At 57.9% G+C, this 22333-nt stretch overlaps 1 protein-coding gene across 3 annotated transcripts; it reads left to right on the top strand.

Moving 5' to 3' along the window:
* The first annotated feature begins 36 nt into the window (after positions 1 to 36).
* On the top strand, positions 37 to 20908 carry SMPD4 (sphingomyelin phosphodiesterase 4). 3 transcript variants are annotated; one of them, XM_082641107.1, is made up of 20 exons: positions 37 to 158; positions 3292 to 3375; positions 5022 to 5108; positions 6609 to 6751; positions 6883 to 6958; positions 7491 to 7599; positions 7704 to 7756; positions 8224 to 8375; positions 10142 to 10274; positions 12124 to 12195; positions 14751 to 14837; positions 16499 to 16644; positions 17107 to 17197; positions 17476 to 17576; positions 17949 to 18112; positions 18417 to 18622; positions 18843 to 19076; positions 19204 to 19335; positions 19427 to 19555; positions 19637 to 20908. In XM_082641107.1, exons 1-20 carry the CDS (start codon positions 84 to 86, stop codon positions 19964 to 19966), a joined length of 2604 nt encoding a protein of 867 aa, XP_082497233.1. In that variant the 5' UTR covers positions 37 to 83; the 3' UTR covers positions 19967 to 20908. The 3 variants fall into 3 exon arrangements, with proteins under 3 accessions (XP_082497233.1, XP_082497234.1, XP_082497235.1); XM_082641108.1 differs by lacking the exon at positions 14751 to 14837; XM_082641109.1 differs by lacking the exons at positions 37 to 158; positions 3292 to 3375; positions 6609 to 6751 and having other exon boundaries at positions 5028 to 5108.
* The last annotated feature ends 1425 nt before the right edge of the window (positions 20909 to 22333 follow it).

The raw sequence follows: 22333 nt of genomic DNA on the forward strand, positions 1-22333 counted from the left end.
CGCGCCTTTTGCTGTGTCCGCCAGAGGAGGCGGCGGCGCCATTTCCTGCCAGGCCGGGGGAACGTGACGCCACGCGCAGCTTGATGACGACATTTCGGCGCCGGGTCGCCGAATGGCGGCCGCGGTTCATAAAGCCGGAGACGCTGTGGTTCCTTCAGGTGAGTGGTGGGAATCGCGCGCGGTCCGGCCCCGCGTCCCGGCGGCCACCCCGAACTTCCGCCGAAATCAGCTCTGTTCCCACGCGAGCCCCGGGCCTCGGGCCGGGCCGGCAGGGCGCCGAGGGCCGGGCTGTGCCCTCCCGTCGCCTTCCCGCGCACCTCGCACGCCCCACCCCGGTGGGCCCCGGGTTAACGTTCGCTGCGCGCGGTGGAGGAGGGGGAGTCTGGGGCTCAGCGAGCGGTGTGGAGGGAGCGGGGTGGGTCTCGGCCCCGGCCCGACCCGATCCTTCCTCGCCTCCCTCGGTGTGGGCCGTCTTTGCGGAGCCTCAGTTTCCGCGTCTGTGACACGAGGGCCCCGGTGCTCCCTTCACGGGACAGTAGTGAGCGGCAGGCGGGAGCACGACCCGCTCGCAGCGCGGCCAGAGGGAGGCCCTGGCGAGATTGGCGTTGACGGGGCTGCGGCTCACGGGAGGGACCCCGAAAGCGGATCGGAAGCCGCTCCTGAAGGCAGCGGGTGTGGAGGTGGCGGGATGAAGCGGAGGCTGGGCGCACAGCGCAGGCGGCGCGGCGGGGAGAACCGGGGCCGGGAGACGCTGCCCTCTCCCCGAAACACCCTGCTTGGGCGCCTCGGGCTCATTCCTTCAGCCGCTACCTCTGCAAACTTGCTCTGAGCAAGGAGCAGCATTTAATTCATCATCTCTAAAGCTCTGCCCTGAGCAAACAGTTCAGGGTTTTATGCCGCTTTGGTCGTTTTGGAGTAGTGCAGTGTTCCCTGGACTACTTGGTTCGGGACTGAAGCGTTTTATTTAAGTCATCCTTAAAACTGAAACCCATAGCTAGTTTAATTAGGAGTTAAACAGTCTCATTGTTACTGAACTCAGACTCAGCTCCTCCCAGCTCAAAAGCCAATACTCCAGAGACAAGTGTTGGTACAAAGGAAAGGTTGCTTTACTCAGAAGGCCAGCAACCGGGGAGAAGGTGGACTGGTATCCCAGAACGCACTCCAAAGGTTCTGCTCAGTCGTGACAGTTTTTAAAGGGAAGAAGGGGAAACAATCTCAGAATCGAGGCAGAAGGTCAAGCTCTGCGTCATTTTCCATTGGGTGTGGACTGGCTGACTCCTCATGAGCTTTCTTCAGATGTTATCTTGCCTGCGTGATCTCCTGCCGGATTGCACAGGGAGAAGCTGGGGGAGAGAGCTAGTCATTCTTTAACTACTTAATTTTTCATTCCTACTTCTTTTAATCTAGGGAAAGAATCAATAGGTTAAGCAAGGTATTATGTGCATTCAGTAGAGCATATGTCAGGAGTTAGGTTAAGTGTTGCCTGGTGACCTCATTTCTGTAAGTTTTGAGGCGAACAGAAATGGGCAAACAGGAACGGGGGCAAAGGAGCTGCTTACAGATCCCCACTGTCTGATATCATTCCACTTCTGTGGGATTAGGGGCAAAGGCTCATCTTCTGTAACTTCTTCATGCTGACATAGCGTGCCATATTCTTAGAGTGGAAGATGTCGACATGAGTCTGTGGCATCTCTTTGCTGACAGTTTTAGTTGCCTGCTCACTAAAAATTGGGCAGAGCAAGCTACAATTATTTTGATGCCCACAAAGATATAGATTATTATGAGCAATAACGTTAATCTCATTGTCTTGAGGCCAGTTTTTGGAATCGTGCTAGCCACAGATGGAGCAGCTTATGTCATGGCTACTGTCTGGTCATCATGCATTTGACTTTTTCCCTCTGGTGGCAGTTATAGTATCTGTAAAACAACTCAGGAGTGTGCATCAGACACTGAAAGATTCTGTGACTCTCTTGTCCTAATCGTTAGCTGTTTGAGCCTGCTCTTTTGTGACTCAGGGAGACCTGGGAAACTTCAGCTTTTCTACAAACAAGAGGCAGGGGACATAGAGGGGCCTTTGTACAGGGGTGGGGAGTATGCAGGTTTCTGCTCGGTTTCATGGGAAGGTGTTCATAATGCCCAGTGGCAGAGATACATGTCTCCTGTCAGCCCCTCAGCTGCCCACCCAGCCTCTCCAAACACATACACTGCCAGTTGCCGCATCAGCACCGTTCCTCAGGCCATGGGCAGAGCTGTGCCAGGAAAGCCATCAGCAGCCCATCAGTGGGACTTGCGTACTCCCTCTCTGCTCAGTCCGAGTCTGGATATTTTCAGTTTCTGATTGGGGGCACAGAGAGGTAGGATTCTGGAGAGCTACCCCTGATTTTCTGGTGGCCGTTCAAAGGCTCCATTGGCAAAGCTGGCTCGTCCCCTCCCTTCCTTCTCAGAGAACACAAGTAAGACAGAGGAGATGTGTCCACCTGTCTCTATGAGAGAGTAGTGAAGAGGTCTGTGGGTTTGAGTCTTGGCTCTGCCATTCCCCAGCTGGCGGAGGGCAAGTGATTTTTCTCTCTGCCTCCATTTCCTTATCTGTACAGACCTCGTAGGTTTGTTATGAGGATGTATTTTCTATTCTTGCTTAACAAACTTTGCAGCTTAAAGTTGCATCTGTTGGTTATCTCATGGCTATGTGTCAGAAATGCAGGCTCAGCTGGGTTCTCTGCTTAGGGTCTCTCAAAGCTGAGATCGACCTGTTGGCCAGCTTTGCTCTTATCTGGAGGCTCTTGGGAAGAATCTGCTTTCAAGCTTATTCAGGTTGCTGGCAGGATCCAGCTCTTTGCAGTGGTAGAACTAAGGTCCCCATTTCGTTGCTGACTGTGAGTCAGGACTGCCCTGTATCTTACGGTTCTCACACTTGAGACTTTAATTGTGTCTGCAAAACCCCTTCACAGCAGCACCTAGAAGAGTGTTTGACCAGAGACAGGAATCTTGGACGGCTGTCTTTAGAATCCTGCCTGCCTGCCACCGAAGATTAAATGAGAAATGTATGGAGAACCCTCAGAACCAGGCCTGGCATGTGGCAAGTGCCACACAAGCTTAACCAAGTGTTCCCAAGGGTTCCCCGCCACAGACCTGGCTCCGGGGCTGGACCCTGTGGACGGCAGGCACGTAAGCAGCATTTCTGTAAAGCGTGGGCCTTGGCAGTGCAGTGGTGCTGAGCTGTGCAGATATTCTCCTGGCCTGTGTGTCTTGTTGTGTGGCAGAGTTTGAGGTTTTGTCTTTGTCTCTCTGCAGTGGTCCTCTAAGACGCCTGGTCTGGACCCTGCCCAGGAGGCTGCCATGGCATTCCCCCACCTGCAGCAGCCCAGCTTCCTGCTGGTAAGTGTCAGCTGCCTGCCCGCGTGCCAGGGTGATGGTCGCTCTGCAGCGGAGGGACTTGAGGGTTTTGCCACTGACTTGAAGAACTGTCCAGTGGTGATGTTTTGGGGGGATGTGCTGGAAATGACACTGGACTCGGGTGAGAACCCTCAGGCTCGACTCTGCCCTCTGTTGGTGCAGGACCTTGGGTTTATGCAGCTGCTGAGCCCTGGTTTTCTCATCTACAAGAGGAGTTGATTGAAATGCCGTTTCCTCAGTCTCCTGGGGTGTGGGGAGGAGCAAGGGAGAAGGATGTACACCCACATTTTCACGTCTTGTAAATCCTTACACGAAAGCGAGGTGTTTTGACGACCGTAACTGTCATTGGTGAAAAACGGAAGGAGGCTGCTGTGCTGGGGCACTAGGCCTGCACTTTTTATAAACCTGTATTTGGAAGGATGTTCTTCTTCGGTGCTCCTCTAGAGCCAGCAGATCCGACCCAGGCCTGCACAGCCGGGTGTCTGCCTCTGACCGAGACACTGTGGACCCCATCCTCGTGTGGAGGTGGCCAGGGCCTTGGATACCCTGGGCAAAGGCTTTGTGGTTAGAAACCTGGCCTTTCCTCCTGATGTTCATCCATGTGCACAGGGCCTTCTTCCCTTTGTGGTCAGAATAGACGAGAGCTTTCCCTCTCCCCTGATCTGGGGTATATTTCCTTACTTCTTGTCCTGAATGTTTTCTGGCTTCTCCGTCACCGGAGTGTTGGCATTTGGCTGAAGCTGTCTGTGTTTTTTGGCCTGCTGCGTCTCTGAAGGTAACAGATAAAGGACGTCTTGGGTCAGAGGGCCAGTGACAACAAGCAGTAGCTCACAATCACAGGGCTATAAATTGTGGGTGGTTAGCCCCGGGGGAAACTTCCCATTCACATGCACACACTCGGTGAGTGCTCTGATCTGTATGGGGTCACCCCCCCGGCTGCGGGGCTGACCCAGGAGCCAACCCCCTGCTTGTGGATTGGATCCCTTATGATGTGCAGCTCTGAGATAGCTGGGGTGCCTGACAGAGGGAGCTGGGAGCCAGCCTGGAAAGTCCTGGCCTAGAGAGCACAGGACCCTGGCCTCGCCTAGGGGTGTCCTGTAGGCCCTGGACACACGCACGACCTGATGTGTGAGGTGCTGGGCAATCAGACCAGTGATGTGTCTGACTCCTGCCCATCACTTGGATTACTGTTTGTTTATTTGTTTTTAAAGATTTATTTATCATTTATTTATTTAATTTATTTTTGGCTGTCGGGTCTTAGTTGCAGCACGTAGGATCTTCGTTGAGGCATGCGGGATCTTCTGTTGCAGTGTGCGGGCTTCTCTCTAATTGTGGCTTGCAGGTTTTCTCTTCTCTAGTTGTGGTGCACAGGCTCCAGGGCGCGTGGTCTCTCTAGTTGAGGCACACGAGCTCAGTAGTTGTGGCACACCGGCTTAGTTGCCCTGCAGCATGTGGGATCTTAGTTCCCTGACCAGGGATCGAACCCGCGTCCCCTGCATTGTACGGCAGATTCTTTACCACTGGACCACCAGGGAAGTCCCTGGATTTCTGTTTTGACTCGCACCAGAATATCAGCAAAAGCTGCAAAGCAAATGTGCTTGCTTTATTTTGGTTCTTGTGTCTCCCAGGCTAGCCTGAAAGCCGACTCTATGAATAAACCGTTTGCACAGCGGTGCCAAGACTTGGTTAAAGTCATCGAGGACTTTCCAGCAAAGGTACAGTTCTGCAGCGTCTCTTGGGGGCGTGTCTTACACACTCCTGGAAAAGCGTTCTCGCAGCCCCTGCCTCCCACCTCCGAGCGCTGCCCTATGGAGGCCTGACCCTGTATTGCGACTCTCACGTTTGTGACACGTGTAAACGTGACCACGACCACGTAGACCAGGCTTTCTCAGCCGTGGGCCTTCTGTCCCACATGGGACACTTAGCAGTGTCTGGAGGCATTTTTAGTTGCCACGTGGGGTGGTGCTGCCGGCCCTGAGTGGGTGGAGGCTAGGCATGCTGGCATCCGTCCCCCAGGGCACAGCACAGCCTCCAGGACAAAGACGCGTCCACCCCCAAATGTCAGCAGTGCCAAGGTTGAGCCCTGCTGTAAGTACTGAAAGTATGTGTTTACGCGATACCCCGAATCGGCACAGAGTAAGTGCGAGTCAGTTCAGGAGGCCCGCCTGGACCAGGAGTTGCCACCAGATGACAGGAAGGGCTTGCCCTGAGGAAGAACGGACAGTTCCACCCTTTTTAATAAAGCTCTCTTCGGGTCAGAAGTTTCTGGCATTTTTATTATTTATTTATTTATTTAATATATTGATTGATTGATTGGCTGCGTTGGGTTTTCATTGCTGCGCGTGGGCTTTCTCTAGTTGCAGCGAGCGGGGGCTACTCTTCCTTTTGGTGCGCAGGCTTCTCATTGCGGTGGCTTCTCTTGTTGCGGAACACAGGCTCTAGGCGTGCGGGCTTCAGTAGTTGTGACTCGCAGGCTCTAGAGCGCAGGCTCAGTAGTTGTGGCGCATGGGCTTAGTTGCTCCGCGGCATGTGGGATCTTCCCGGACCAGGGCTTGAACCTGTGTCCCCTGCATTGGCAGGCGGATTCTTAACCACTGCGCCACCAGGGACATCCCCATTGTGGGGTCTCCTCCTCTTGCCCTGCCCGACCCTTCTGCATGCTCCCTGCAGTAGTGGGGGGTGAGGGCGGGTAGAGGCCTGGAAGCAAGTGGCAAGAATCACCCAGAGCTTTTTTTTTTTTTTGGTACGCGGGCCTCTCACTGTTGTGGCCTCTCCCGTCGCGGAGCACAGGCTCCGGACCCGCAGGCCCAGCAGCCATGGCTCACGGGCCCAGCCGCTCTGTGGCACGTGGGATCCTCCTGGACTGGGGCACGAACCCGCATCCCCTGCATCGGCAGGCGGACTCTCAACCACTGTGCCACCAGGGAAGCCCCACCACCCAGATCATTTTGAACCTTGTGGATCCGGAAATTTGAACTGCCCCCCCCCACCCCAGAATTTTTAAATAAACCTTTTAATCATATGCTGGCTTATGTAATGGGGTCAGACATGAAGCAGCCACGCAAGCACAACAAAAGGATCCACAGCTGCTCCTGTGGGCACCACTGGTCCTGCTGGTCTCCGGGCCAGGGAGTGACGTCCTTGGCCCAGGGCCAGCAAGGGAGGCAGGCAGTGGTCCCCAGGAGCTTGCCCAGAATCTCCCTGCGCTGTTGCAGGAGCTGCATGCCATCTTCCCGTGGCTGGTTGAGAGCATTTTTGGCAGCTTGGACGGCGTCCTGGCTGGGTGGAACCTCCGCTGCTTGCAGGGCCGCGTGAGCCCTGTGGAGTACAGCATCGCCATGGAATTCCTAGACCCCGGGTACGTTGGTCTGTTACCCCAGAGGGACTGGACTTTCTCTCACAGTGATCTTGTTTGCAGTCACTGTTAAGGAACAGTCAAAGCAAGATGGTTGACGGTTCATTTGCCCTGTTTTTGTTGTTCGTGTTCAGGGGCCCAATGATGAAGTTGGTTTATAAGCTTCAAGCTGAAGACTATAAATTTGACTTTCCTGTCTCGTACCTGCCTGTAAGTAAGCTGTGGTGGTGAGAGCCAGGCTTGGGGCCGGGGCCCACGCGGTGGCTGCAGTGCTGGTGGGTGGACGGGGGCCTGCAGGGCTGTGACAGCGGCCAGAACATCATGTATCTGTTCAGGGCCCAGAAGCCATCACAGATTGGAACTTCAGTGGCCTTTTTTTTTTTTCAAAGGTCATCTGAACTCTGTCAGTGGGAGGGCCTGGTTGGCTCCTGGCTGAGTGGCGGGGCCACGTGACTGGTAGCTTTGTCTTTCTGAGTTTCCAGTCCTGTGGGGGAGAATTAAGGGGTGGCTCACTCATGGGTATGAGAAACAAAGCAGACAGGACCCATCGAGTGCCTGGCTGGGTCAGAGATGCACACAGCTGCAGCCCCGCTGTGGTGGGTCTGTGTGAGGACGAAGGGACAGAGTCTGCGTGAAGCTTTTTTGCACAAGCACCGCGCAGAGGACAGCACTGTTCCCCAGGGGGGTCTGTGTGCTGGGCTCCTCGGCAGCCTTCCCAAGGGCCACCTCTGTCTGTCCACAGGGCCCCGTGAAGGCGTCCATCCAGGAGTGTGTGCTCCCCGACAGCCCTCTGTACCACAACAAGGTCCAGCTCCCCCCAGCCGGGGGCCTTGGCCTGCACCTGGCCCTCAGTATCCTTTGTCGGCCCCGCGGTGGGGGAGGCTGGGCGGCCAACACAGAGCTGGGCGGGGGGTGCCCGACAGCCCTGTCGTTTGCCCCCTGACATGGCCCTCAGATCCATTTGAATATTACATGTTCTTCTTTGCTTTGAGCCTCATCACTCAAAAGGTACAGAAGGGGTGCCTCTGAGCCGGGTTTGCTTTACTGAAGCCCCTGTGCAGGGAGGGGCTGAGGCCCAGGGCTTGTGTCCACACAAAGCAGGGCTGGGTCAGCCGTCGGCCTGCCTTCCTCCATTTCTCCTCCCTTTTCTACCTCCTTTCCCCGGGTCCCCCTCCCTCCAGCCTTTGCCCCTCAGGCCACCCTCACTTAGTGAGGTTGACAGGCTGGGGGCAGGCTTGATGGGCCATGTGGGGTGGGCTGGTGCCCTGAGTGGTGGTCAGGGAGGCTTCCTGTAGGAGGTGGCTACTGGTGTGGGTAGGGGGTGGGGATGGGGGGGTGTGGGCTGGGCAGGACTGAGGGGTCTAGTCAGGCCCTTTGTGGTGGGGGCTTTTCTCCTGGCACCGCCCTGTGATTGCTGGGTCAGCAGCCTGGGGCGGTGCCCACAGCCATGCGTTCACAGGAGCTTTGCTTTCCAGCCGCCCCCTGGGGCCCTCCACGTCCGCACTTCAGACTGCGCCTACTTCATCCTGGTGGACAGGTACCTGGCGTGGTTCCTGCCCACAGAAGGCAGCGTGCTCCCCCCTCTCTCCTCCAGCCCGGGGGGGCCCAGCCCCTCACCGGCTCCCAGGTGAGTGGCTGAGATGGCCTGAGCCCACCACTAGGTAAGGCCTGGCCCTTCCTCGTTGGAGGGCATTGCTCACGGGGACAGTGGTGCCACTCCTTGTCTGGAGCACTCACTTTTTTTTTAGGCCTGAGATTCTGCAGTCCCAGCTGAGCACAGGCTGGAGGGCGGGGTGAGGGGGACGTCTCTGAAGCGGGCAGGTTCTGTGGCCCTGTGGATGGGGCCTGGCTCTGGTATGGGAACGGGCCGTGTTCTGCTTGTGGCCGCCCTCTCCATATGCGGCACCCAAGCCGCATGCCCAGCGGTGAGCAGGGTGGTGAGGGACTCAAAGCCGAGAGCTGATTGGCAGTGCTGGGCGATTGGTCCTGGAGAGGAGGGGCTTGTGGGCAGTGCTGAGCTGTGGCCAAGTGAGACTAGCAGGGACCTGTGGACTCGGGGACCAGGCCTTTGCTGAGCCGGGGCCTGCGGTAAAGAGCCGCTGGCACGGGCAGAGCAGGAGGGGAGCGTGAGGCCGGCCTGTCCGGGGGTGAGGAGCCTGTGCTCCTCTGGCCCTTGCCTCACTAGCCCCCGCTCCTTCCCTGGAGGCTGCAGCTCTTTCCTGCAGGTGCTGTCCCCCCACATCTGCTGGCACGTGCTGTGCCGTTACCCCAAACTCGTGTGGACGGATGCTTCCGAGGGAAGGGGATGGCGAGGAGGAGTGCGGGGGGAGGGGCTGCACAGGTGTTGCTGATGCTGCGGCCTGGGGAGCGGGGGCCCGGGATCTGGGCTCGGGGGAGGACCCATGTGTGGCCTGGATTCACACCCCCTCAAAGGCAGACTTCAGCTTGCTAGGTAGTTTTCTGGGCTGGATTTGATTTGTTTTCACAAAATAATTTCAGATTTTACACGTTGCTCCGTGTAACAAAGAACTTTCACAGGCCCTTCGTGCCTGTTGATTTCCGAGTTGTTTTATTCTGTTTAATCTGTGTGTGTTTTTTTCCTGGGCCATTTGAGTAAGTTATAGACACGACGCCATTACCTCTTAACATTTCAGGGTGTGTTTTCTGAAAGTGTGTGCATCTCTGTAACCGTGGCCATTCCGTTCAAATCAGGAGGCAGTGTAGCTGCCAGGCCACCATCTCATCCCCAGACCCCACTTGGGTTTCACCAGCTGCCCCACTCGTGGCTGTCACGCAGCTGGGTTCCATGCAGGGTCATTTCCCACACGCGGCTGTCTCTCTGTTGTCCAGAAGGTCCCACAGCCTTTCCTGACCTTGACAGCTGGTGTGTGCACAGTGGGTCCTCGGGTGTTTCCCATGATTAGGCCCAGGTTGGGCATTGTTGGCGGGGGCACCGCAGCAGCTGCCGTGGTGCCCATGAGCCCGCTTGCTGGGCTGAGGGTCATGCCAGGTTTTCCTCCTGTAAAGTTAACGAAGGTCTTTGGGCCTCTATTAGTGAACGGGGGACTTAGTGGAAAGATCCACCGAGCCCCGCTCTTGTCGGCAGTGTCGGCATCCCTCATAGTCTTCATTTCAGCCAGATCCATTGTGAATAGGGTGGTTGGCAAACGACGCTTTTCTGATCTCACCCGTCCTGCATTTATCAGTGGGCAGATGTGGATGGAAAATTCACTCTTCTGTTTGTTTATTCACACATAGCAACGTGGGCTTGAGGGTCGTTGGACACTTCCACGAGTTGTACTTGTCGCTGCTGTCCTGGGTTTGAGGCCCAGATTGCCCGGGTCACACCCATGGGAGCCCACCGACAGAGATCTACTTCTGTATCTCCCTCAGGACGCCAGCCGTGCCTTTTGCGTCCTACGGCCTGCACCACACCAGCCTCCTGAAGCGACACATCTCTCATCAGACATCCGTGAATGCAGACCCCGCCTCCCATGAGATCTGGAGGTCGGAGACGCTGCTCCAGGTGAGAGCCTGGGTGCCTTCTCTGCTTCTGTTTCAGATAAACTGCTCAGCACCACCCACCCCAGGGTGCAAGGGCCCAAAGACTGCCCCTTGGTCTGGGGGTGGCTGTCAATTGTTAATGTCTCTGCTGTGACGTTTAACACAGATGAGAAAGAATTTGCCCACCTGTCTCACCTCTGTGTCACTGGTAGTGTTTTCACCCTGGGACCCCCTGTCCACAGAGTCCTATTTTATTGTGGTGACACGATGGCTGCCCAGCCTTTCAGTTTCCAGTGGCTTGGGTCACCCTCTCTGACCGCTACCGTGGTTTGGGAGGGGTGGGTAGTAAGCCCTGCTGCAGCAGCGTGTTTAGGGCACTGAATGGGGGGGCCTCCCCTTGCTCAGCAGGACCCCGTCCCCTCCATGCCAGGGGGCCCTAGTGGGGACGGCAGCCCTGTGTGTGACCTTGTGCGGCTCCAGCAGACCCCAGACCTGTCTCTTCAGCACCACCTTGCTGGATTCTGGGGCTGAGTGGGTCACCACAAGCATGGCTTGTTGAGAGCCTGGAGTGTGGATGAGATGGGGTTCTGATTTTATTTGGGAACTGAGGTAAAATACACATAATGTAAAATCTAAGTCTTAACCATTTTAAAGCATATAGTTGAGTAGCGCTAAGTATGTTTACATTGTTGTAATGGGTTTCCAGAACCTTCCTATCCTGTAAGACTGAAAGTCTATACCTGTCAAACAGCAGCTCCTCAGTCCCCCTCCCACCAGCACCCACACCCACCACCCTGCTTTGTTTCTGTGAATCTGACTCTCCTCGCTGCCTCTGTCAGTGGAATCACACAGTATTTTTCTTTTTAATGACTCACTGGCTTCACTCAGCATAGTGTCTTCAAGGCTCATCCACATTGTAATTTGTGTCAGAATTTCCTTTTTAAAGCTGAGTTAAATTCTGCTGTGTGTATGTAACCATGTTTTGTTTATCTGTCCATCTGATGGACACTTGGGCTGCTTCCACCTCTTGGCTGTGGTGAACATGAGTGTGCAGTTCTCTCTTTAAGACCCTGCTTTCCGTCCTCTTGATTATCTGTTCTGAAATGGGATTACTGGGCTGTACGGTAATTCTGTTTAGTTTTTTGAGGACCTGCCATGCTGTTTTCCATGGTGGCTGCACCATCTTTCATCCCCACCAGCAGTGCACAAGGGGTCCAGTTTCCCCACACCCTCGGAACACTTGTTGTTTTCTGGGTTTCTGACTGTGGCTACCCTAATTGTCGTGACTGGTCTGCTCTGCCCTGGTGACGTGTGGTGCTGAGCAGCGTTTCACGTCCTTGTTGGCCACGTGTGTACCTTCTTTGGAGAAACATCTATTCAAGTCCTTTCCCATTTTTGAATTGGAATCTTTTTTGTTGTTGACTTCTAGGCGTTCTCTATGGAGTCTGGATGTTAATCCCTTTTCAGATATATGATTTGCAAATATTTTCCCCCATTCTGTGGGCTACTTTTTTACTATGTATGTTGTGTCTTTTGATGCACAAAAGCTTTTAATTTTCACGAAGTCCAGTTTTTTCCTTTGTTGCTTGTGGTTTTGCACTTACATCTAAGAAATTACTGTCAAATCCATTGTTGTGAAGCATTCCCCCACACTTTCTTTTAAGGTTCTACAATTTTAGCTCTTATATTCTAGGTCTTTGATCCATTTTGAGTTGTTTCTTGTTTACAATGTAGAGTGAGGGTCTGACTGTGCTCATTTGCATGTGGGCCTGTTTTCTCAGCAGCACATGTTGAAGAGGCTGTTCTTCCCCTCATTGAATGGTCTTGATGGCCTTGTCAGAGACCTTTTGACCAGCTATGCTCTTTTGCAGGTTTTTGTTGAAATGTGGCTTCATCATTATTCTTTGGAGATGTACCAAAAAATGCAGTCCCCTCACGCCAAGGTATGTTGCTGCCGCGGTTTCTCTTCTCGCCTCCCCCGCTGGCCCTTGTCAGCCTGCTGCTGCTTGTCCTTGATTTCAGTTAGTTTCAAGGACTGGCTAGTGGGACCCAGCAACCTGCCATCTTGCCTCCCTCAAGTTCTGAGCAGCAGGCAGGTTGTCTTCTGTGCTGGGCTTGCACCCTGGCGGCTGAGGCCCATCCTCTCTGGGCCTCCCCATGCTACTTGCAGAGCCCTCTCCCTGGCAGCAGGAACAGATGTGGTTGTGGTGCTCGTGTTCTGGGGCGTGGGAGCCGTGGGTGCCTTTGGGAGTCACAGCGCCTCCTGCTGTCCTGCTGCAGTGGTGCCCGCAGACTCTGCCCACTTTGGTGGCCCTGCTGCCCTCCACGTCCTCCAGAGCAGCGGCAGCAGCCCTCCTGGCGGTGGGTGGGGTCTGACGCCCTCCTGCATGTGGCCTGGGCTGTCTCCTCCTCCTCTTCTCCTTTTCCTCCTTCCCTTGCTGGGCAGCTCACATGTGTGCAGAGGCCTGGAGTCCCTGGCCCCCTCCCGGGGTTGTGGCCACAGGGCTGGTCGGGGTAGAACAGTTCTGTTGAGTTAGGGAGAGGTGCTCAGGTCCACAGCCCGCGCGCAGGACTGCAGTGTGCCGCTTCCATGCAGCAGTTTGCTCCTTAGACTTTGCTTTTGCCGCTGCCAGTCAGAGTCCTCAGGGCTTCCTTAGGAATTAAGAATCTGTGGGTCACATTGGAACAGTGGCCTGTGCCCTTCCCTCGGTGGTCCTGCTCCCCAGCCCAGGGTTCTGCCGCACAGAGGACTGGGACGCAGCCCCCACACTCCTCTTAGAGCGCAGGGTGTCCCAGCCTCCGTCCTTGGCCCCGCACAGGAGGAGGAGGAGGAGGAGAACGGGGGTGGGGCCGGGAATCCATCCTGGGCCTCTCGCATCGCAAAGCGCTCACCATGCCCCCGCCTGCTTCCAGAGCGCACTTGCCCGGCGGGCAGGGCTAGCTCCCCTGCGGGGCGCACGGGGCTTGGTCTCGCAGAGGCTGCTTCGCGGTGTCACCTTTCTGTCTGCACGTCTGTGTCGGGAGCCCGGGGCAGCCCACCCGCTTCAGGTCTTAGCCGTAGCTCTGCCGGCCAGAGGGCCCTTCCGAGCTGCCGGTCACCTGGGGGAACACCGAGTCCATACGGGGAAGGGCCTTCCCGCTCCTCCCCACGGTCACAGGAGGGCGAGGGCTGCCCAGGTTGACTTGGGTCGGTGCGGGGGGGGGGCACCATGAAGGCCCCACCAGGTGCCAAGAAACCTTCTGCCCTTTGCCACCTGTTGAGGCAGAAAAACAAAACCTGAGGAGGCGGGGTATGTGGGAAACCGCGGGGTCTGCTTCATCCAAGGCCCCTGCCGTCTGTCCAGGCCTGCCCCGCACCACGTGGAAGTCCTTGCTGGCCCCACGTAACCCTGGGGTCAGTTTGCCAGGTTTTCTGGGTGCAGGAAGTGCAGCTCCTGGAGCTCCCTCGGTGCGGCTGCGGCCGGGCTGGGTCCAGGCGCATGCACGCTCCCTGCAGGCTGCTGTGGGCCCGGGCTGGGGCCTGAAGGGGGACCGTGGGCTCCCATTTCCTTGCTGAGTGCGGCCGTGCCCCTTCCCGCCCCAGCCCTGCGTGTCTCTGGCTGTGCCCGTCTCCCCAGCGTCTGGCACGTTCCTTCAGGCCTCTTCTGTGTGAAGCATGGCGCTGGGGCGGGAGGCAGGCCCTTATGGGGCAGGACGTGTGCTGGGCCAGCTCTGGCTGCGCTTAGCTGCAGGGAGATAGGGCGGAGGTTCTGGGGTTGGGGGCAGACGGTGTGCCAGCTCAGCTGTCACCCCTGGCCTCAGGGTTCCAGCTGCCTCTGGGTGTGTGTGGCTCAGTGTCTGGGGGCTCCTGGTGAGGTAGAGGGAGGTAGAGGTTGGTCTTCCCAAAATTAGAACCAGTAAGTGTTAGCACCACGTTAACCATTTCCAGGATGTGGGGCCTGGTGGGCTGGGAACCAGCCCCGTGCACAGAACCTTTCAGGATGGGACTCTGATTGGGTCTTTAACACCTAGGAATTGATTCCGTCATGTGCTGATAAATTTCTTTTCCGGACAACCCAGGAAGTCCAATAAATTACATATTTTTCTCTTCTGGGCAGAGGCCTCCGTCTAGAACTGGCTTCTCAAGTTTCTTTACTGAGCCTGGGTCTTCGGGCCTTGGTGAGCAGCAGCGTGTCCCAGGGAGGTGCCTGGGCTCCGCTGGGCTACTGACACGTGCTGCACCCAGTGCAATGGGGTCGGGCTGACCTCGGGGGCTGGAGGGGCCTCCAAGGTGACCTTGTGGGTCTGTCCTCCCTCTGCCTGGCAGCTGGAGGATCACGCCCGGAGCGGGTGGTTGGCGTCTCATTGGCCTGATGCTGCTGGGCTGATTGTTTGGATTGTCACTGACTTGTGCTTTTGTTTTTGTTTTTCTTGTCCTTACTTCTGGGCTCTTTCTCACTATTTCTTTCTCTCCCCTCCCCCGCCCCCTCCTCTCGGCTTCTCTGCTGTTGTCTCTCAGCTGGAGGTCCTGCACTACCGACTCAGTGTCTGCAGCGCCCTCCACAGCCCTGCCCAACCCAGCCTCCAGGCCCTCCACGCCCACCAAGTACTGGCCGCCTTCGTTTTGTTCCCTTTCACCCCCGCCCCATGGTTTAACCCCAGAGCTCATGTCCCACGCAGTAGCCAGGGTATGGCTGGGGGCCGGCTGGGGTGACCAGAGACCAGTTCCAAGCACAGCCAGGCCCTTCGGCCTGGACCTGGGTTCAGGGTGTGCAGCCACGTGGCTGGGAGTGATGCACAGGACCCCACTGGCTGTGGGGGAGGTCACCGAACCCACCTGGCGAAGCCCCAGGCCAGCCAAGGTGTCGAGTCCTCGGGTGTCATAGGGCTCCGTGCTCAGCCCCAGTTCGTGGGGGCAAAGTAGTATGGCCTTTGCAGTACAGGCCTGGTGCTGGGGACTGACCAAGGATGTGGAGGCCCTGGGGATCATGGGCGGTGACCTTGTGGGGACTGCCGTCTGCTTAGGCAGGAGTGACCAGGGATGGACTGTGATCAGTGAGCTGAGTGTTTGGGGCCAACGGGGTCGTGAAGTTTGCTGCTCCACGACACGACCGCTGGGAAGTCTGGGCAGAGACGTGTGTCTGGAGCTTTGCTCACGGCCAGGGCTCTGTTCCCCTCACCCTAGGTGGGGCCACACACCACTGAACTTGAATTTGAGCAGATGCGGCAGCTGCATTGGGGAGGGAGAGAATGTTCCAGAAGGGGTGCCGAGGGTGGGCCACGTGCAGAAGTGGGTGCCACTCAGGCCTGGGCTGGGGAGGGCCTCACCTGGCAAAGAGCAGGGCCCCTGCCTTCACCTCCATGGCGGGAGGCCTGGCCCCGTAAGTGTCCACGTGCAGCTGTGACCAGGGGCTCCTGTGGGCATTTGGCTCAGGGAAGGGAGGCACTGGAAGAAAGCACTTTGACTGACAAACGTAGAGAGAAAGTAGCCCAGCGGTGTCCAGTGTGGTTGCCAGGTGTAGGGCAGGGAGTTGCCCCTAGAAACGTGGAGGGTGGGGGTGAGATGCGGTGGGGGTTTCAGTTCCTGGGAACGATAAAGGGGATAGCTCCCTAGGCAGAGTCACGGCCTGGCACAGAGGATGCTCTGTGGTTTTTTATTACTGTTAAAGTATCCCTTTTTTTTTTTTTTTTTTTTGCCAAAATGCTGCAAATCTACCATATAACAACCTAAAAATAGACACATGCAAAAGGACATTACCCCCCGCCTCCCACCCCAGGGATAGCGGCCTTGGGGTGTGTTGCATGGGCCCGTGGAGGCATTTCCGTGCCAGGGAGGCCCGTGCAGACCGTGCCCTGGGCAGCGTGGGGGGCTGCCGGTCGGTGCCCGGCGTCCTGCACGTAGGGCTGGGAGCCGTCTGCACCCCACTTGGCGTTGCTCACCTTGGGGTGAAGCTGCCAAGAGCACTTCCAACAAGTCTGTCGAGGCCCGAGGACTGGGGGGTGGGCGTGGGGAGCAGGTGGCCGGCCCCCAGCCTTTCCCCATGTGTGGGGGTCTCAGAGACCCTCCTGGCCTTTTTGAACCGAAAGCTGAGCTCGCAGGACTGAGGGCGTTTGTCTTGGAGGCTCCATGAAGGGGATTGAAGTGCAGGGAAGCACATGGCAGAGCTTCTGCCCCGGTGGCCATCCCAGGGCGCCATGTGCGGTGCATCCGTGGGGGGAGAGGTGGGCACAGCCCAGCACGAGGTACTGATGAGGGCCCCCCCCCAGGAGTCCTTCATGCCCACCGAGGAGCACGTGCTGGTGGTGCGGCTGCTGCTGAAGCACCTGCACGCCTTCGCCAACAGCCTGCGGCCTGAGCAGGCCTCGCCCTCCGCCCACTCCCATGCTGCCAGCCCCCTGGAGGAGTTCAAACGGTGGGTATGGGCTGTGGGTAGGGGGGCAGTCACCTCGAGCCCTCCTGGGACCGTCTCCTCACTGCCACCCTGGCCCAGAGGTGGGGGGGAGGGCGCCTGGCTGCTTCTCAGGCTGGCCCGGGAGAGGCCCTGTCTTGCTGCCCCCTCTTCCCCCTTCTTCCCCTGTGGCAGGAGAACAGCAGGCTACTCGGTGCTGCACCTCACCCCCACCCCACACCACCCCAGCAGGGCAAGGGCCATGGCCTGACTCCCAGGCCAACGGGGCCAGCAGAGCTGGCGACGTGTGCGCCGTGCTGAGCTGAGGAGCCACACTGGATCGGCCACGTGTGTTGTGTGTCCCTGGAATGTTCTCTAACTTCTCTGAACTTTGGAATTTCCTCTGAGGAATGGGGCTAAAAATAGGAGGCTTTGCCCCCAGGGGGTGCCGGGCTCCCCTGTGAGGTGACACCCCCTCCCCCACAGGGCCGCCGTCCCGAGGTTTGTCCAGCAGAAGCTCTACCTCTTTCTGCAGCACTGCTTTGGCCACTGGCCCCTGGATGCCTCGTTCAGAGCTGTGAGTGTTGCCCTACGGCCTTTGCCCTGCGTGTGCGGATGAGGGAGGGGAGGCCTTAGGGGTCTCAGGTGCTGTTCCGCCAGCCGCGACCTTGAACCCAGCTGTCCACGCAGGGGGGGTTCCCAGCTTCACGCAGCTGCCCTCCGCTGCACTCGGGGGGAAAGCCTGCTGGGTGAACTGTTCTGAGGGGCCAGGCATCTTGAGGGGGCACGGGCTCCCCCTGCGCCCCTGCCCACCTGAGCGCCAGCCACCTGCCCTAGCTGCACGCGTTTACCCAGGTCCTGGAGATGTGGCTGAGCTACCTGCAGCCCTGGAGGTACGCACCTGAGAAGCAGGCCCCGAGCAGCGACTGTCAGGCCCGGAGTGTGTCGGAGAGATGGTGAGCCCAGCCCCGAGGTCCTGCAGGCAGGGGGCCCAGGCCACCCCCTCGTCCCCTGCTGGGACTTGCCCAGGCTCCAGGATTGCTCTCTTGGGGACAATGGGCAGCCCCTGTCCTTCTGTCCCTTTCCCACATCGACTCACATAAAACTCCCCATAGCCCTTCCTCGCCAGCCCTGCAGCGTGGCTGCCCTGCCCCCAATGGCCTTGGTCCTGGGAATGGGCCTCGTCCGTGGAGGATTCTGTCCTTGGGTCCTCACCTTTGCCCACTTATCCTGCCCCCTCGTGTCACCACTGGCCCCTCTGCCACCATTCGTGATACCTGGGGGAGACCGGAAGCTGGGGAGGAGCCCTGATGTCCATCCGCCCGCAGGGCGCCCTTCGTGCAAGAGAACCTGCTTGTCTACACCAAGCTCTTCCTGGGCTTCCTGAGCCGCGCACTGCGCACGGACCTCGTCAGCCCCAAGAACGCACTCATGGTGTTCCGCGTGGCCAAGGTCTTCGCGCAGCCAAACCTGGCTGAGATGATCCAGCGGGGTGAGGCCCCTGCCAGCCCAGTCACCCGTGCGCTTGCGGGGGTTGTGTGTGTGCCCCACAGGAGGGGAACGGAGCTCTGAGCCGTGTCCCCTGGTGGCTCGTAGTGGTGGCTTTGGGAGGCTTTGGGAGGCTGTGGGCTGCTGTTGGGCTCTCCTCATAGCCACTCCCCTGCGGAGATGGGTGGGGGTGGAGGGACTTCGGGGAGCTGGGCCTGTGCTGTGCAGTCACTGCCCTCAGGGACCTACGGTGGGACCCAATGTCCGTGCTCTTGGAGCCGCAGCCAGGCTCGCTTCCTGCCTTCCAGGCGAGCAGCTGTTCCTGGAGCCTGAGCTGGTCATCCCCCACCGCCAGCACCGGCTCTTCACGGTGCCCACGTTCACCGGCAGCTTCCTGTCATCATGGCCACCAGCCATCACCGACGCCTCCTTCAAGGTGAAGAGCCACGTATACAGCCTGGAAGGCCAGGACTGCAAGTACACCCCAATGTTCGGGCCCGAGATCCGGGCACTGGTGAGTAGTTGGGGCCCTCTGGGCTCTGGCATTTCACACCCCTTCCCTGTCCTGTTCAGTGGAGTCTAGTTTTTTTCTGATGATAGACGTACCGTCTTGGAAAGTGCACCTTAGTCCTTAAAGCTCATTTTAAGTTTTCCATTGTGTGGAAGCCACCCCTGGGCTGTCAGTGCCATGAGGCGGCCCCGAGCCAGCTGACCACCCACCCGCCCACCCACAGGTCTTGCGTCTGGCTCAGCTCATCACACAGGCCAAGCAGACGGCCAAGTCCATCTCTGACCAGTATGGGGAGAGCACAGCCGCCCGTCCCTTCCTGTCGTGGCTGGGCTTCTACCCCGCGGACACCAACGGCTCCTACCCGGGCAATGACCTGGACGAGATGGGGCAGGACAGTGTCCGCAAGACAGACGAGTACCTGGAGAAGGCCCTGGAGTACCTGTGCCAAGTGTTCCGGGTACGCCCTTGGCCCTGCTCATCTCCCCCAGGTGTCATGTGCCTGGGCCCCTCGTTGCCGTTTGAGGCCCAGCCGGGGGGAAGGCCTTCCTCCACCTTGGAAGTGACGGCAGGCGTCTCCCCGACAGCTCAGCGAGGCCCAGCTTGCCCAGCTCACGCTCGCCCTGGGGACCACGCAGGATGAGAACGGGAAGAAGCAGCTCCCAGACTGCATCGTGGGCGAGGACGGACTCATCCTCACGCCCCTGGGCCGGTATCAGGTGAGGCCCACATCCCGAGGGGTCAAGCTCTCCGGGGCCCTCTGGGCAGTGTGGCCATGGCTCCCGGGGGCTCACCTCCTGCTGCTTCCAGATCATCAACGGGCTTCGGCGCTTTGACATTGAGTACCAAGGGGACTCAGAGCTCCAGCCCATCCGGAGCTACGAGATTGCCAGCCTGGTCCGAGCGCTCTTCCGACTGTCCTCCGCCATCAACCGCAGGGTGAGTGTGGGAGGGAGGGCCGCCCCGCCGCCCCTCCGCCCCGCGAGCGGCAGGTGAGAGTGGGGCCTGTCTGTGCTCTAGTTCGCAGGTCAGATGGTGGCCCTGTGTTCGCGGGCCGACTTCCTCGGCAGCTTCTGTCGCTACCACCTCCTGGAGCCTGGGCTGTCGGACAGGCACCTGCTGAGCCCCGTGGGGCGGGGGCGTGCGGCCAGCCTTGCCCGGGGCCCCCGGCTCAGCCTGCGCTTCCTGGGCAGCTACCGGACGCTGCTGGCCCTGCTGCTGGCCTTCTTCGTGGCCTCTCTGTTCTGCATCGGGCCCCTGCTCTGTGCCCTGCTCCTCGTGCTGGGCTATGTCCTCTACGCCGTGGCCATGACGCTGCTAACCGAGCAGGGCAAGCTGCACCAGCTCTGACTGTGGGCCAGCCACCGCCCCCAGGCACCAGGGAGGCCACTCTGCACCCAACACCTGTCACCTTCGTGCTTCCAGGGGGCATTTTCTTGCAGCCCTGGAACCATCTGAAGAGAACCTGAAAAGCGAGGGCAGGGCCAGGCAGAGAGGTAGCCACGCGGGGCGGGGGCCGGCTCTGGGCCTCCCCCTTTCCTCAGCCGGAGGGCCTGCAGGGCGACGCCTTTCTCCTTCTCAGCGTGTGAAGCTCAGGAGTTGGGCCTCCCCGGATGGTCTGCAGCCTCTGCCTTTGCCGCCCTGGAGGTGGGCGGTGAGACCCCAAGATGGGAACCCAGCCTCTGGCTCCAGAGAAGAATCAGGCCCTAAAAGAGAGCCCTAAGAAAATTAGACAATGGTTCTCCTCTGTTTCATGATTTTAAACCTGATTTTGCTGCCGCGTTTGGCAAAGCTAGGGCCACTGTATTTTCCCAGTAGTTCCAAGTCTGGGCCATATGCCTGCTTTTGAGGAGAGACCCTCCAAGAACACAGATGCCCCCAGGCCACAGAGCAGGTCGTCAGGGCTGTCACCACCTTGTTTCCTGTGGGTGGTCTACAACCAAAGATGGTCAAAAGCATCGTTTGTATCTTCAATCAAATCAAGTGCTCAAAGACAGTGATTTTTTGGTAACTTTAAATATCCAAAGTATATGACGAATGCGAGCTCACTGTCAGAAACCCACAGCATCTCACATGCATTTCATTGTACAGATGACGCACCAGGGAGAACTTTTCAACTGAGATTTTTAAAAGCCTTAGTGTTTGGTGTATTTTTTTAAGTTTTCAAACTGTAAGTATTGGGCTTTGTATTTTGATATAAACTCAGAGTAGTGGCATTTGGGGCCTGTGACCCGTAACCAAACCAAACTTGTAACCGACCATGGATCTGAATAAACCTGTGCTCAGTCCTGAGTCTTGTGGTGCCTGGCCCCGCCCCCAGGGTGGCCTCCTACATGGGGTCCTCTGCACACTCAGGGGCTGCGGAGATGCTGCTGGGCACCCAGCGTCCCTCACCATGGGATTCCCTTGGGCAGATGCAAACACGGACGTGGCTGTGATGGGACAGGGCAGCCACTGGCAGGTCTGAGATGCGAGAACACTGCCTGCGACTCGGTGGGGCAGATATGGCCTTCATACTAAGAGCTAGGATCCTGCGACCCACTTTCTGTGGCTTCTGCAGGGTTGCCTGTGACCGGGGAACCGAAATGCACTCACCAACCCACATGGCCTAGCCCGAGTGTTAAATGTCCCCCTTTCCCTGGGCCAGGCAACTGCTTTGGTCAAATTCTATGGAAATAGGAAGTAAGACAGTTTCTACAAGTTCACATTGATAGATTACTGGCTTTTGTTAACAAACTTTGTGAGATGATGGTCTGGGGTCCACCATTCATGGCACTGGTCCCTGATGATGCCTCTTCTTGGCCTCCCCTGATGGACATCCGCCTGCCTGCGAGGGTGGGACCTGCCCCCCTCCACAATCTCTCCAGGGTTGTGCTCTCCCCCAAGCCTCACTTCACCTACACACCCATTAACCATAGAACAGCCACCTACTGCGTGCCACCCTCAGCTGTGCTGGGACACATGGGGGACCTCATGGTGCAAAGTCCAGAAGTCAAAGATCGAAGCAGACACTAAGGTCAAGGAGGGGCCAGCGGACTTCCCTGGTGGTGCACTGGTTAAGAATCTGCCTGCCAATGCAGGAGACACAGGTTCGAGCCCTGGTCCGGGAAGATCCCACATGCCGTGGAGCAACTAAGCCCATGTGCCCCAACTACTGAGCCTGTGCTCTAGAGCTCACAAGCCGCAGCTACTGAAACCGGTGTGCCTAGAACCCATGCTCTGCAACAAGAGAAGCCACTGCAATAAGAAGCCTGCACACCGCGATGAAGAGTAGCGCCCGCTCGCTGGAACTACAGAAAGCCCGCACGCAGCAACGAAGACCCAATGCAGCCAAAAAAAAAAAAAAAAAGGAGGGGCCAGGGTGCCAGTGGTTGGGCCTGGGGCCTGGTTTTGGGGAGGGTGGTTTGGGGCCCATGGTGCTCAGTGGCTTGCGCCCAGGGAGCTGAGTGGGTGAGGGCGATGGGGACCCTACCTTCATGATGACCTCGAGTTAGTTTGCGGGGCTCTAGCTGCAGAGTAGAGAAAGGCATGGATGGAGCAGAGGCATAAGTGTCACTGAGCCAGATGCCGAGACGCCGAGGTTCACAGCAGAGAAAAGAGGCTGCCTACCCAAGGGCCGAGGACGGGTATTTACCGGATGAGGCTGAGGCACAGGAGGTGGGGAAAGGTGATTGGAAATAAGAAAATGGTGAAGCAGCCGTTCTGTGAGGGACACAG

Source organism: Mesoplodon mirus (genome assembly GCF_964341445.2).
Source record: "Mesoplodon mirus genome assembly, chromosome: 13".
Classification (NCBI taxonomy): Eukaryota; Metazoa; Chordata; class Mammalia; order Artiodactyla; family Ziphiidae; genus Mesoplodon; species Mesoplodon mirus.

Coding starts and splice junctions, on each gene's coding strand:
- SMPD4 (XM_082641107.1), top strand. CDS start 84: ATGACGACATTTCGGCGCCGGGTCGCCGAATGGCGGCCGCGGTTCATA. Junction 8,376..10,141: donor AGCCCCTCACCGGCTCCCAG/GTGAGTGGCTGA, acceptor TATCTCCCTCAG/GACGCCAGCCGTGCCTTTTG. Junction 17,198..17,475: donor TGGATGCCTCGTTCAGAGCT/GTGAGTGTTGCC, acceptor GCGTTTACCCAG/GTCCTGGAGATGTGGCTGAG.